The 13,509-nt window shown below is 45.3% G+C and overlaps 1 protein-coding gene across 3 annotated transcripts in view; it reads right to left on the reverse strand.

Annotated features, from left to right (window-relative positions):
- LOC118374656 (protein unc-13 homolog C-like) overlaps positions 1-13,509 on the reverse strand; it is a 260,042-nt gene that overhangs the window by 169,594 nt on the left and 76,939 nt on the right. For all 3 annotated transcript variants that reach the window (XM_052515796.1, XM_052515795.1, XM_052515794.1), the window contains exons 9-14: positions 11,633-11,774; positions 7,698-7,867; positions 6,102-6,217; positions 5,827-5,990; positions 699-852; positions 487-555 (exon numbers count right to left, since the gene is read on the reverse strand). In XM_052515796.1, coding sequence (XP_052371756.1) covers positions 487-555; positions 699-852; positions 5,827-5,990; positions 6,102-6,217; positions 7,698-7,867; positions 11,633-11,774 — 815 coding nt within the window. The remainder of the gene's footprint in view (positions 1-486; positions 556-698; positions 853-5,826; positions 5,991-6,101; positions 6,218-7,697; positions 7,868-11,632; positions 11,775-13,509) is intronic.

A 13,509-nucleotide genomic window follows, 5' to 3' on the forward strand; every position in this document is an offset into this window, starting at 1 on the left:
GGACAGGACTAGTGGACAGGACTAGTGGACAGGTCTAGTGGACAGGACTAGTGGACAGGACTAGTGGACAGGACTAGTGGACAGGACTAGTGGACAAGTCTAGTGGACAGGACTAGTGGACAGGACTAGTGGACAAGTCTAGTGGACAGGACTAGTGGACAGGACTAGTGAACAGGATTAGTGGACAGGACTAGTGGACAGGATTAGTGGACAGGACTAGTGGACAGGATTAGTGAACAGGATTAGTGGACAGGACTAGTGAAGACTCCTGGAGAAATCATTACAACCGTTCAGCTCTAGGTACAACCCCTGGACAGATAATCCTATTATACATAGACACCCACTGTTTTACAATACACACACACACACACACACACACACACACACACACACACACACACACACACACACACACACACACACACACACACACACACACACACACACACACACACACACACACACACACACACACAGAGTACAAACCCGGTACTTGGACAGATCAATCCTCAGAGAGTTGTGCAGCTGATCTAGAAGTTTGACAAATTTTTCTCTCTGTGAGAAAAACAGATATATAGATTTCTCTGTTAGTAAAGCAATCACACTGTGATTGTGTGTAGCTGAGTGTGTGTGTGTGTGTGTGTGTGTAGGTGAGTCTGTGTGTGTAGGTGAGTGTGTGTGCGTGCGTGTGTTCTCACCCCAAAGTTGGATGCAGCGAAGCGGTCGGAGGCAGAGATGTTGGTTGAGACGGTGGTGGTGTGGGCAAAGTAGGCGTTGATGTTGGCTAGCAGGTTACTCATCACCGCTGGGACCCCTGGACACATGTACTTAGAGGACAGACAGGAGAAATGCCTGGGGGAGAGAGATGAGGGGAGGGAGGACGGGACAGAGAGTGGAAGGGAGTCAGAGAGAGAGAGGAAGGGAAAGAGAGGGGGAGAGAGGTGAGGGGAGGGAGGACGGGACAGAGAGTGGAAGGGAAGCAGAGAGAGAGGAAGGGCAAGAGAGGGGGAGAGAGGTGAGGGGAGGGAGGACGGGACAGAGAGTGGAAGCGACGCAGAAAGAGAGGAAGGGAAAGAGAGGGGGAGAGAGGTGAGGGGAGGGAGGACGGGACAGAGAGTGGAAGGGATGCAGAGAGAGAGGAAGGGAAAGAGAGGGGGAGAGAGGTGAGGGGAGGGAGGACGGGACAGAGAGTGGAAGGGATGCAGAGAGAGAGGAAGGGAAAGAGAGGGGGAGAGAGGTGAGGGGAGGGAGGACGGGACAGAGAGTGGAAGCGAGGGAGAGAGAGAGGAAGGGGAAGAGCCGGGGAGAGAGGGAGGGAAGGAGAGAGAGAGAGGGGGCGTGGGGAGAAAGGGAGAGAGAGAGAAGGATATTAAAATGCCAAAACACTAACTATTCTTTGAAGTGTGATTTAAGTAGTAACTTTCCTTTGATCATGAAAAGGAGGCAATTATTCAACTAGTAGAGGAATGATATTAAAGGAGATTAAATCAAAGAGTCAGACAGGCAGAGAGAGAGAGTGAGAGACAGACGGACGGACGGACGGAGAGAGAGAGAGAGAGAGAGAGAGAGAGAGACAGACAGACAGACAGACAGACAGACAGACAGACAGACAGACAGACAGACAGACAGACAGACAGACAGACAGACAGACAGACAGACAGACAGACAGACGGACAGACGGACAGACGGACAGACGGACAGACGGACAGACGAACAGACGGACAGACGGACAGACGGACAGACGGACAGACGGACGGAGAGAGAGAGAGGGAGAGAGAGAGAGAGGGAGAGAGAGAGAGAGAGAGAGAATACAGAGGCAGACTGTGCTCTTTCACATTCTGCAAGTTGTAATGTCATGTGATTCCCAGCAGAGTGGAACCAGCTAGAAGGTCAATAACAGGAAGATTAGAAAACTCTGAATGGAATTGTAATGTTCCTTTAAAACCGCTACACACAAACAAACATGCCGCCCCTCACTCCATTGATCTTAGGAGCTGCTCCAAATACCAGCAACAAGAGACAGGCTGAGCCCCCCCCACACACACACACATGCACGCATGCACACAATGTTCTGATGGCCAAGGTGTCACCGCTGTTCAATACCATGTTCACTGCAACACTCCAATACCATGTTCACTGCAACACTCCAATACCATGTTCACTGTAACACTCCAATACCATGTTCACTGTAACACTCCAATACCATGTTCACTGTAACACTCCAATACCATGTTCACTGTAAACACTCCAATACCATGTTCACTGCAACACTCCAATACCATGTTCACTGTAACACTCCAATACCATGTTCACTGCAACACTCCAATACCATGTTCACTGTAACACTCCAGTACCATGTTCACTGCAACACTCCAATACCATGTTCACTGCAACACTCCAATACCATGTTCACTGTAACACTCCAATACCATGTTCACTGTAACACTCCAATACCATGTTCACTGTAACACTCCAATACCATGTTCACTGCAACACTCCAATACCATGTTCACTGTAACACTCCAATACCATGTTCACTGCAACACTCCAATACCATGTTCACTGTAACACTCCAATACCATGTTCACTGCAACACTCCAATACCATGTTCACTGTAACACTCCAATACCATGTTCACTGCAACACTCCAATACCATGTTCACTGTAACACTCCAATACCATGTTCACTGTAACACTCCAATACCATCCATGTTCACTGTAACACTCCAATACCATGTTCACTGCAACACTCCAATACCATGTTCACTGTAACACTCCAATACCATGTTCACTGTAACACTCCAATACCATGTTCACTGTAACACTCCAGTACCATGTTCACTGTAACACTCCAATACCATGTTCACTGTAACACTCCAATACCATGTTCACTGTAACACTCCAATACCATGTTCACTGTAACACTCCAATACCATGTTCACTGTAACACTCCAATACCATGTTCACTGTAACACTCCAATACCATGTTCACTGTAACACTCCAATACCATGTTCACTGTAACACTCCAATACCATGTTCACTGTAACACTCCAATACCATGTTCACTGTAACACTCCAATACCATGTTCACTGTAACACTCCAATACCATGTTCACTGTAACACTCCAATACCATGTTCACTGTAACACTCCAATACAACACTCCAATACCATGTTCACTGTAACACTCCAGTACCATGTTCACTGTAACACTCCAATACCATGTTCACTGTAACACTCCAATACCATGTTCACTGTAACACTCCAGTACCATGTTCACTGTAACACTCCAGTACCATGTTCACTGTAACACTCCAATACCATGTTCACTGTAACACTCCAATACCATGTTCACTGTAACACTCCAATACCATGTTCACTGTAACACTCCAATACCATGTTCACTGTAACACTCCAATACCATGTTCACTGTAACACTCCAGTACCATGTTCACTGTAACACTCCAGTACCATGTTCACTGTAACACTCCAATACCATGTTCACTGTAACACTCCAATACCATGTTCACTGTAACACTCCAATACCATGTTCACTGTAACACTCCAATACCATGTTCACTGTAACACTCCAATACCATGTTCACTGTAACACTCCAATACCATGTTCACTGCAACACTCCAATACCAATATACACAGAGACACATACACACTCTGAACACATCATGTCCATTGCTATAGGTTGATGAAACTTCAAAACATCTGATTCAGCTAATCACACACTTCTAGGAAACGTCAAAGCTACGCAACATAGTTCTGATTTGTTGAGACTCAGGAGCGACTGATTAGTGTAATCAGTTGTTGTAGGGTTGAAGCCCAATCCTCCAGAAGGGTATAGCTTCCCAAATGAAGGGATGGCCACCACTGGGCTGTGTGGTTTAGAGGGTCCATCCATTATACAAGGTCTATTTGGATCAGGTCTGATGAGCTGGTGTAGAAGGCCTTCAGGGTCGACTCTCCTCTATCCCCTCTCTCACTCAATTCAATTACATTCAATTCAAATCAAAGGGCTTTATTGGAATGGGAAACAGGTGAAATAGATCATCAACAATAGTGAAATAAACAATAAATAATTGACAGTAAACATTACACTCACAAAATATCCAAAAGTATAGGCATATAAAGGCATTTCAAATGTCATATTATGCCTATATACATTGTGGTAGCAATGTGCAAATAGTTCAAGTACAAAAGGGAAAATAAATAAACATAAATATGGGTTGTATTTACAATGGTGTTTGTTCTTGACTGGTTGACCTTTTCTTGTGGCAACAGGTCACAAATCTTGCTGCTGTGATTCCACACTGTAGTATTTCACCCAGTAGATATGGGAGTTTATCAAAATTGTATTTATTTTTTAATTCGTTGTGGACCTGTGTAATCTGAGGGAAATATGTGTCTCTAATATGGTCATACATTGGGCAGGAGGTTAGGAAGTGCAGCTCAGTTTCCACCTCATTTTGTGGGCAGTCTTCTTTTGAGAGCCATGTCTGCCTACGGCGGCCTTTCTCAATAGCAAGGCTATGTTCACTGAGTAAGTACATAGTCAAAGCTTTCCTTAATTTTGGGTCAGTCAGTCACAGTCAGGTATTCTGCCACTGTGCACTCTCTGTTTAGGGACAAATAGCATTTGAGTTTACTCTGTTTCTTTGTTAATTCTTTCCAATGTGTCAAGTAATTATATTTTTGTTTTCTCGTGATTTGGTTGGGACTAACTGTGTTGCTGTCCTGGGGCTATGTGGGGTCTGTTTGTGAACAGAGTCCCAGGACCAACTTGCTTAGGGGACTCTTCTCAAGGTCCCTCCCTCCCTCCCTCCCTCCCTCCCTCCCTCCCTCCCTCCCTCCCTCCCTCCCTCCCTCCCTCCCTCCCTCCCTCCCTCCCTCCCTCCCTCTCTTCCACCGTCCCTCCCTCTCTCTCTCTCTCTCTCTCTCTCTCTCTCTCTCTCTCTCTCTATCTCTCTCTCTCTCTCTCTCTCTCTCTCTCTCTCTCTCTCTCCCTCCCTCCCTCCCTCCCTCCCTCCCTGAGCTGAATCCATTAAACTAAACCTAAGTAGGTCATGGGAATAGTGAGAGAGAAGTAGAAGGCTGCCTCTTAACAGGTATCTATTCTGCTCTACAGTCAGGCATTGACTGTTAGGGAGTGTCCCAAATGGCACCCTATTCTCTTTATAGTGCATAACTTTTGACCAGGGCCCATGGGGCTATTAGGGAATAGGGTGGTGTTTGGGACACAGACTTTATATGAGATAGTTTAATACTGATACAAGGAAAGGTTAACTTGAGGTGCATTTCAAAGGTTTGGAAGGACAGTCATATCAATTATTTATTAAATAGCCTTTCAAAACACAGCGAGTGAGACAAAAAAAGATGGAGCGGGAGGGAGAGGGAGGGAGAGAGGGAGAGAGGAGAGAGACACACACACACACACACACACACACACACAGATGCTCACATTGGGGAGCATAATTAATTACTGTGCTCTCAGCCTCCAGATTACCCAGAAGCACTTCCGGGAGGCGAGCGTGGAGAGAGAACACTGAGAACCATGATGACTTCCTGTGAATTCCCATGGTGGCTTTAGAGCGGACAGCGCACACACACGCACAGACACAGAGACAGGCAGCCAGGCGCTTCCTTCTCTCTCACACATGCACACTCTGAACCATAGAAATTGAATCCATTGATTCTATAGTTTTAACACTGAGGACACAGAGGCATGCTTTCCTGTATTACATCAGCACAGCAGTAAGCCTTCAGAGAACCAAGAGGAGAGAAAAGAGGGAGAAAGAGAAAGAGAGCGTCCTTACGTCATGGCCTGGTAGATGGACTCTACTCCGTATCTCATGGCGAACTCGTCCACTATCTCCTGGGACACGTCATCATAGTAGACCTTCCACGCCTCCTCTCCTTTCACCTCTGGGATCTTCACCGCTCCACTGTTCTTTACCTCCGTCAGGTGGTGGAACAGGTTCTAAAGGAAGAGAGAAAGACAGGATGAAGAGAATAACATGAGAGAAGAGGAGTAGAGGGAGACAGTTCCTGGAACAGTTTCCATAGAGTGGTGAAAGTATAGATGTCTTACCTCATGTAAACAGGTGTACTGGCCGTGGGGCGGAGCTACTTTCTCCTCTCCCTTCATCTCCACGTTGAGCTTCAATCTGATGGCTCCCGACACCATCGACTTATCAGTTCTCTTATCTAGAACACAGAACCAGACTTATCAGTGCTCTTATCTAGAACACAGAACCAGACTTATCAGTTCTCTCATCTAGAACACAGAACCAGATGCATCAGTTCTCTTATCTAGAACACAGAACCAGACTTATCAGTTATCTCATCTAGAACACAGAACCAGACTTATCAGTTCTCTTATCTAGAACACAGAACCAGACTTATCAGTTCTCTTATCTAGAACACAGAACCAGACTTATCAGTTATCTTATCTAGAACACAGAACCAGACTTATCAGTTCTCTTATCTAGAACACAGAACCAGACTTATCAGTTCTCTCATCTAGAACACAGAACCAGACTTATCAGTTCTCTTATCTAGAACACAGAACCAGACTTATCAGTGCTCTTATCTAGAACACAGAACCAGACTTATCAGTTCTCTTATCTAGAACACAGAACCAGACTTATCAGTTCTCTTATCTAGAACACAGAACCAGACTTATCAGTGCTCTTATCTAGAACACAGAACCAGACTTATCAGTTCTCTTATCTAGAACACAGAACCAGACTTATCAGTTCTCTTATCTAGAACACAGAACCAGACTTATCAGTTCTCTTATCTAGAACACAGAACCAGACTTATCAGTGCTCTTATCTAGAACACAGAACCAGACTTATCAGTGCTCTTATCTAGAACACAGAACCAGACTTATCAGTGCTCTTATCTAGAACACAGAACCAGACTTATCAGTTCTCTTATCTAGAACACAGAACCAGATGCATCAGTGCTCTTATCTAGAACACAGAACCAGACTTATCAGTGCTCTTATCTAGAACACAGAACCAGACTTATCAGTGCTCTTATCTAGAACACAGAACCAGACTTATCAGTTCTCTCATCTAGAACACAGAACCAGACTTATCAGTGCTCTTATCTAGAACACAGAACCAGATTTATCAGTTATCTTATCTAGAACACAGAACCAGAATTATCAGTGCTCTTATCTAGAACACAGAACCATACATATCAGTTATCTTATCTAGAACACAAAACCAGATGCACCAGTCCTCTTATCTAGAAAATGGTACCGGTCTTATCTAGAACATAAAACCAAAATTAACTAGAATATAGAAACAGTCTAATCTAGAACATGGAAGCAGTTGGATCTGGAGCATATAATCATTGTGATCTAGAACATATACACATTATTATCTAGAACATATAACCAGTCTAATCTACAACATATAACCCGTTTTATAGAGAACATACTGTAGAACCAGTCTAATCTAGAACATAGAACCAGTCTTATCTAGAGCATGGAAGCAGTATGATCTGGAACATAGAACCAGTATTCCCTAGAACATGGAAGCAGTCTGATCGTGAATATATATTCATTATTATCTACAACATAGAAATATGATTCTCTAGAACATAGAACCAGTCTTATCTAGAACATAGAACCAGTCTTATCTGGAACATGGAAGCAGAAGGATCTGGAACATACCTAGGTTGTACCACACATCCATCTCCCCGCTGAGCATGCGGACCTCGATGATGGTCTGACCCAGGAAGTCGTCCGACTCTCGTTTGAAGTGTTGTTTCATGCGAGACTTGATGTCATCATCCTCATCCCACACACGCACCTTGATCCGGTCTGTAGCGTTGTGACACTCACTGGACAGCAAAGCACCATGTGTAGAAAAACAGCACCATTAAAGTGAGTTAGTTTAGGGCGATATTAAAAAAAGACACAAGTCGCTATTATAATAAAATACAATGATTATCAGAACACTTTGCTATTCTCATTCATTGCAGCTGCAGTGCTGGTTGTCGTGTGAGTGGGTGTAGGGAGAACACACATATTATAGCTTACAAAAGCATTGACAGTGCTGAATAACAACTTAAACATGCTGTATTAACAACTTAAACATGCTGTATTTGAGTTTCTCTTTAGTCATAGTCATTTGAATTCTCACAGTATCAACGTTGCTGTGCGCTCAAGTTTGTTTTTTACAGTCCATGGCTCGAGGAAACTGTGCAGACACAGTGATCTTATTGGCCAGCGGTAGGCTTGTAGGTGCACTTGATTTCCTCTCTGGACCTGCCGGGTAAGCGGAGTTCTACCGTCAGACACATGAAGAGGTTCAAAATGGGGACACTTTGCCTTCCCGTCATTAGGGATGCTGAATCAAGTGCATCTGACGCCTACAACGCAAAAGGAATTGGCTTTATTGTTTATTTTTTTTACAGAAATGTTTGGTGATTGACTAGGAATGCCTTGGAGATCGACCAGTCAATTGTGATTGACCATTTGGTAACCAATGGTTTAGGGTGTCCAAACCTCATGCCTCTATCATAATTCTTTCAAAAGTTTTTTGTCGTTTTTACCCTTGTAGGATTGCCCAAATTAAGGTGACTAAATCAGAGAAAAAAAAGCTGTAAAAAATCTAGAAAATAGGCCTTGAAGGTGAAAAGCTGTGTGGCCCTCTTCCCTCCTCCCTCCTCCCATCCTCTCTAGAGCCACTCAGCTGTTTTATCTACTGGCAGCAGCTCTGACCTAACTTGATATGACCTCACACTATCCTGGAGCACAAACAGACCTGGAGACTCAGTGTAGTCACGTTACAGTCATATGTAATGGCTAGGGTTGGCATAGTGTGGGTGGCTGTTAGGTTAGGGTTGTCATTGGGGCTTCAAAGGCTGGGAGTGGTCTGGAGTTGTCCTATCTGCTAGATGTATGTGGGGAATGAAATACCTGGAAGGAGGAGAGAGAGGAGAATGAAAGAGAGTAGAGGAATAGAGAGGAGAGGGAGAGAAGAGTAAAGTAAAGTAGAGAAGAATAGAGGAGAGAAAAGGGAGATGAGCGGAGAGAAAAGGGAGATGAGATGATGAGATGAGAGGAGAGAAGAGAGGAGAGGAGAGGAGAGGAGAGGAGAGGAGGAGAGGAGAGGTGAGGGGAATGTCTGTCAGGTGGGATTGACATCATTCTGCCCCACCGGCTCTCTTTAGGAAACCCTGCTGTCCCTAGTGTTCCACCACCCAATGGTGTGTGTGTGTTTGTGTGCATGTGCGTGTGCGTGTGTGTGTGTGTTAGTGGCACCCTCAAATGAATGTCCCTGCCAGGCAGAGAGCAAAGATCCCAAGACCCTGTCACATGGCATGAGGATAACATCTTTTCCCTCTATGTCTTGTTTTCTCTCTGTCAGACAGACAGACAGACACACACACGCAGTGCCTCCATCAGCAGACAGAGAACATGGTGGAAGGCAGCTCTAACAAGGACTCTTTGTCTCCTAATCGCCAGCGCTATGGTTTCTATGGAAATGGGGTGCTTGATTTATCTTTATCTATCTATGTCTCTATTTAAAGCTGGAATCCATACTTGGTGAAACTGCCACATTCGTTGGTAATATTACAACAAAATAAGAAGTTATTTCGAACAACAAACTTGTTTTCTTGTCTCTGACATTAGTGCACATCATTAGTGCACATCATTAGTGCACATCATTAGTGCACATCATTAGTGCACATCATTAGTGCACATCATTAGTGCACATCATTAGTGCACATCATTAGTGCACATCACTTCCCGCGCCATAGAAAAGCAGAGGATGTATTGCAACATAATGTGTTCAGGATGCTGGATGATCCTCTTCTCTTTTATCATCAAAACAAAAACAGCAACAATTGTGGCCGTGGTGAACAATGGTGCTGTTCAACCTGACGCGTATTTCAGCTTGAAGTCCATATAGGATACTGCAGATACTGTGATGTATTTATACAACAACAGGATATACTGGCTTTAGAACAGACTCTTTAAGCCTCATGACGTTGATGTGAAATGTGTCGTTCATAGTGCTATACTGTTGTTTTACAGAAAGCCATTTTCCAGTGTTCTAGGTTGTGTTAAATAATATCATTAGTTCTCGGTTCTCTGTGTACCTTAAATCAACATGATCAACATCACAATCAACATGACAGTCTGTCACCACTCAGAGTTCAGAGTTCAGACTCACAGAGAGCCAGATTAAAACCATAATACCTTCTCCAATGACACCATGGGTCAATCTCTCTCTAGCACATCAGCACTACACATCATCAAAAGTTCCCTCTCCATTTTAGAAGTTGTTTATTTAAAAAGGGCCTGAGCTAACATGGGTTAGCTTCATAATACTTCCAGTAAACTCAAACAAAGCTGTACACTCAAAGCTGGGGGTGAAATGAAGCTTGGCATTCAGGCCAAAGAGTTCCATTTTGGTTTCATCAGGTCAGAGAATCTTGTTTTTCATGGCCTGAGAGTCCTTTAAGTGCCATTTGTAAAACTCCAATCAGGCTGTCATGTGTCTTTTACTGAGGAGTGACTTCCGTCTGGCCTCTACCATAAAGGCCTGATTGGTGGAGTGCTGCAGAGATGGTTGTCCTTCTGGAAGGTTCTCTCATCTCCACAGAGAAACTCTGGAGCTCTGTCAGAGGGACCATCGGGTTCTTGGTCACCGCCTTGACCAAGGCCCTTCTGCCCCGATTGCTCAGTTTGGCCGGGCTGCCAGCTCTAGGAAGAGTCTTGGTGGTTCCAAACGTTTTCCATTTAAGAATGAGGGAGGCCACCTTCAATGCTGCAGAAATGTTTTGGTACCCTTCCCCAGATCTGTGTCTGACATGTACTGTCAACTGTGGGACCTTATATAGACAGGTGTGTGCCTTTCCAAATCATGTCCAATCAATTGAATTGACCACAAGTGGACTCCAATCAAGTTGTAGAAACATCTCACCGATCAATGGAAACAGGATGCACCTGAGCTCAATTTTGGGTATCATAACAAAGGGTCTGAATACTTATGTAAATAAGGTATTTCTGTCTTTATTTTTAATAAATGTGCAAACATTTCTAAAGACCTGTTTTTCCTTCATCATTATGTGGTATTGTGTGTAGATTGATTAGGAAAAACATGTATTTAATATATTTTAGAATAAGGCTGTAACGTAACAAAAGGTGGAAAAAGTCAAGGGGTCTGAATACTTTCCAAATGCACTGCGTATGATATTCATGTCAATAACACATTTTTCAGTGAAATGCATTGGAATGATTTTCCATCTCCTCTCCACTCATTTGTTGGTGTTGTAGGTTCTACATGTCTGTGATAACAATGTCTGCTGGAGTGTTTGTGTTACAGCTGAAGAAGGTAGCCCTGTCTGAGCCAGAATGGCCCCTAGGGTAGGAGCATACCTCCTGTTTCTGCAGCCTGAGGCAGTCGTTATGTACCCCACCTGGACAGGACCTATGGTCATGTGTGCATATATTTTATCTATGGGTGGCCCCAGCGGGAATCATACCAACGGGTTGCAAGTGTCATGCTCTACCGACTTAGCCACAAAGGACCACGTCTATAATACTAATAATAATAATGTTGTAGCAGTGATATACTGCATGTTCATACTCACAAGAAGAACTTCTCGTCCCAGACAGGGTTGAGGTTCCCAAAGATGGTCTTGGTACGCCGTTTGGTCTTCCCTACCTGGACAGTCACATAGGGGTCACTGGCACCTGTCTTATCCTTGGCCTGCAGACCCTGGGCACACATCACTGGAGAGGAGAGAGGGGGAGGCAGGGAGAGATGGGGGAATAGAGGGAGGCAGAGGAAGACAGAAGAAGACAGGGGGAGACAGGGAAAAGCAAGGGAAGACAGGGGAAGACAAGGGGAGACAGGGGAAGACAAGGGGAGACAGGGGAAAGCAAGGGAAGATAAGGGAAGACACGGGAGACAGGGGAAGACAAGGGGAGACAGGGGAAAGCAAGGGAAGACAAGGGAAGACAGGGGAAAGCAAGGGAAGACAGAAAAATACAAGGGGAGACAGGGGAAGACAAGGGGAGACAGGGGAAGACAAGGGGAGAGAGGGGAAGACAAGGGGAGACAGGGGAAAGCAAGGGAAGACAGGGGAAGACAAGGGGAGACAGGGGAAGACAAGGGAAGACAGGGGAAGACAATGGGAGACAGGGGAAGACAAGGGGAGACAGGGGAAAGCAAGGGAAGACAGGAAAATACAAGGGGAGACAGGGGAAGACAAGGGGAGAGAGGGGAAGACAAGGGGAGACAGGGGAAAGCAAGGGAAGACAAGGGAAGACAAGGGGAGACAGGGGAAGACAAGGGAAGACAGGGGAAAGCAAGGGAAGACAGGAAAATACAAGGGGAGACAGGGGAAGACAAGGGGAGACAGGGGAAGACAAGGGGAGACAGGGAAAGACAAGGGGAGACAGGGGAAAGCAAGGGAAGACAGGAAAATACAAGGGGAGACAGGGGAAGACAAGGGGAGACAGGGGAAGACAAGGGAAGACAGGGGAAAGCAAGGGAAGACAGGAAAATACAAGGGGAGACAGGGGAAGACAAGGGAAAACAGGGGAAGACAAGGGAAGACAGGGGAAGACAAGGGGAGACAGGGGAAAGCAAGGGAAGACAGGAAAATACAAGGGGAGACAGGGGAAAGCAAGGGGAGACAGGGGAAGACAAGGGGAGACAGGGGAAGACAAGGGGAGACAGGGGAAGACAAGGGAAGACAGGAAAATACAAGGGGAGACAGGGGAAGACAAGGGGAGACAGGGGAAAGCAAGGGGAGACAGGGGAAGACAAGGGGAGACAGGGGAAAGCAAGGGAAGACAGGGGAAGACAAGGGGAGACAGGGGAAAGCAAGGGGAGACAGGGGAAGACAAGGGGAGACAGGGGAAAGCAAGGGGAGACAGGGGAAAGCAAGGGGAGACAGGGGAAGACAAGGGGAGACAGGAAAATACAAGGGGAGACAGGGGAAGACAAGGGGAGACAGGGGAAAGCAAGGGGAGACAGGGGAAAGCAAGGGGAGACAGGGGAAGACAAGGGGAGACAGGGGAAAGCAAGGGGAGACAGGGGAAAGCAAGGGGAGACAGGGGAAGTAAGGGGGGAGACAACAGTAAGACTTAAGAGGCTTTTGTTCCAGTCCAGCACTAATATACAGTATAATATACATATTAAAATATATGTAACACGTAAAGCCTGCAGGTTTAATGCTGTATTACTTGCTATGCACTAGTAGAGCCTTGTCCTATGTCTTATGTATAGGTACCAAAGCCATGTAAACTTGTCTCCAGTATAGCTAATCTGTTTGTTAGGGAAGCAGTGAATATCTGCCTCGCCAACAGACAGATACCTAAGAGAGACCAGTCCACCACCATCGCACATGACCATGCACAAGCATATACACACACACACACTACATTGAAATATATTTGTATTTTATTTAGCCGGGTTCTCTTATCCAGAGCGACTTACATTAATCTTAAGATAACTTGA

Source organism: Oncorhynchus keta, unplaced genomic scaffold (genome assembly GCF_023373465.1).
Source record: "Oncorhynchus keta strain PuntledgeMale-10-30-2019 unplaced genomic scaffold, Oket_V2 Un_scaffold_3114_pilon_pilon, whole genome shotgun sequence".
NCBI classification, from domain to species: Eukaryota; Metazoa; Chordata; class Actinopteri; order Salmoniformes; family Salmonidae; genus Oncorhynchus; species Oncorhynchus keta.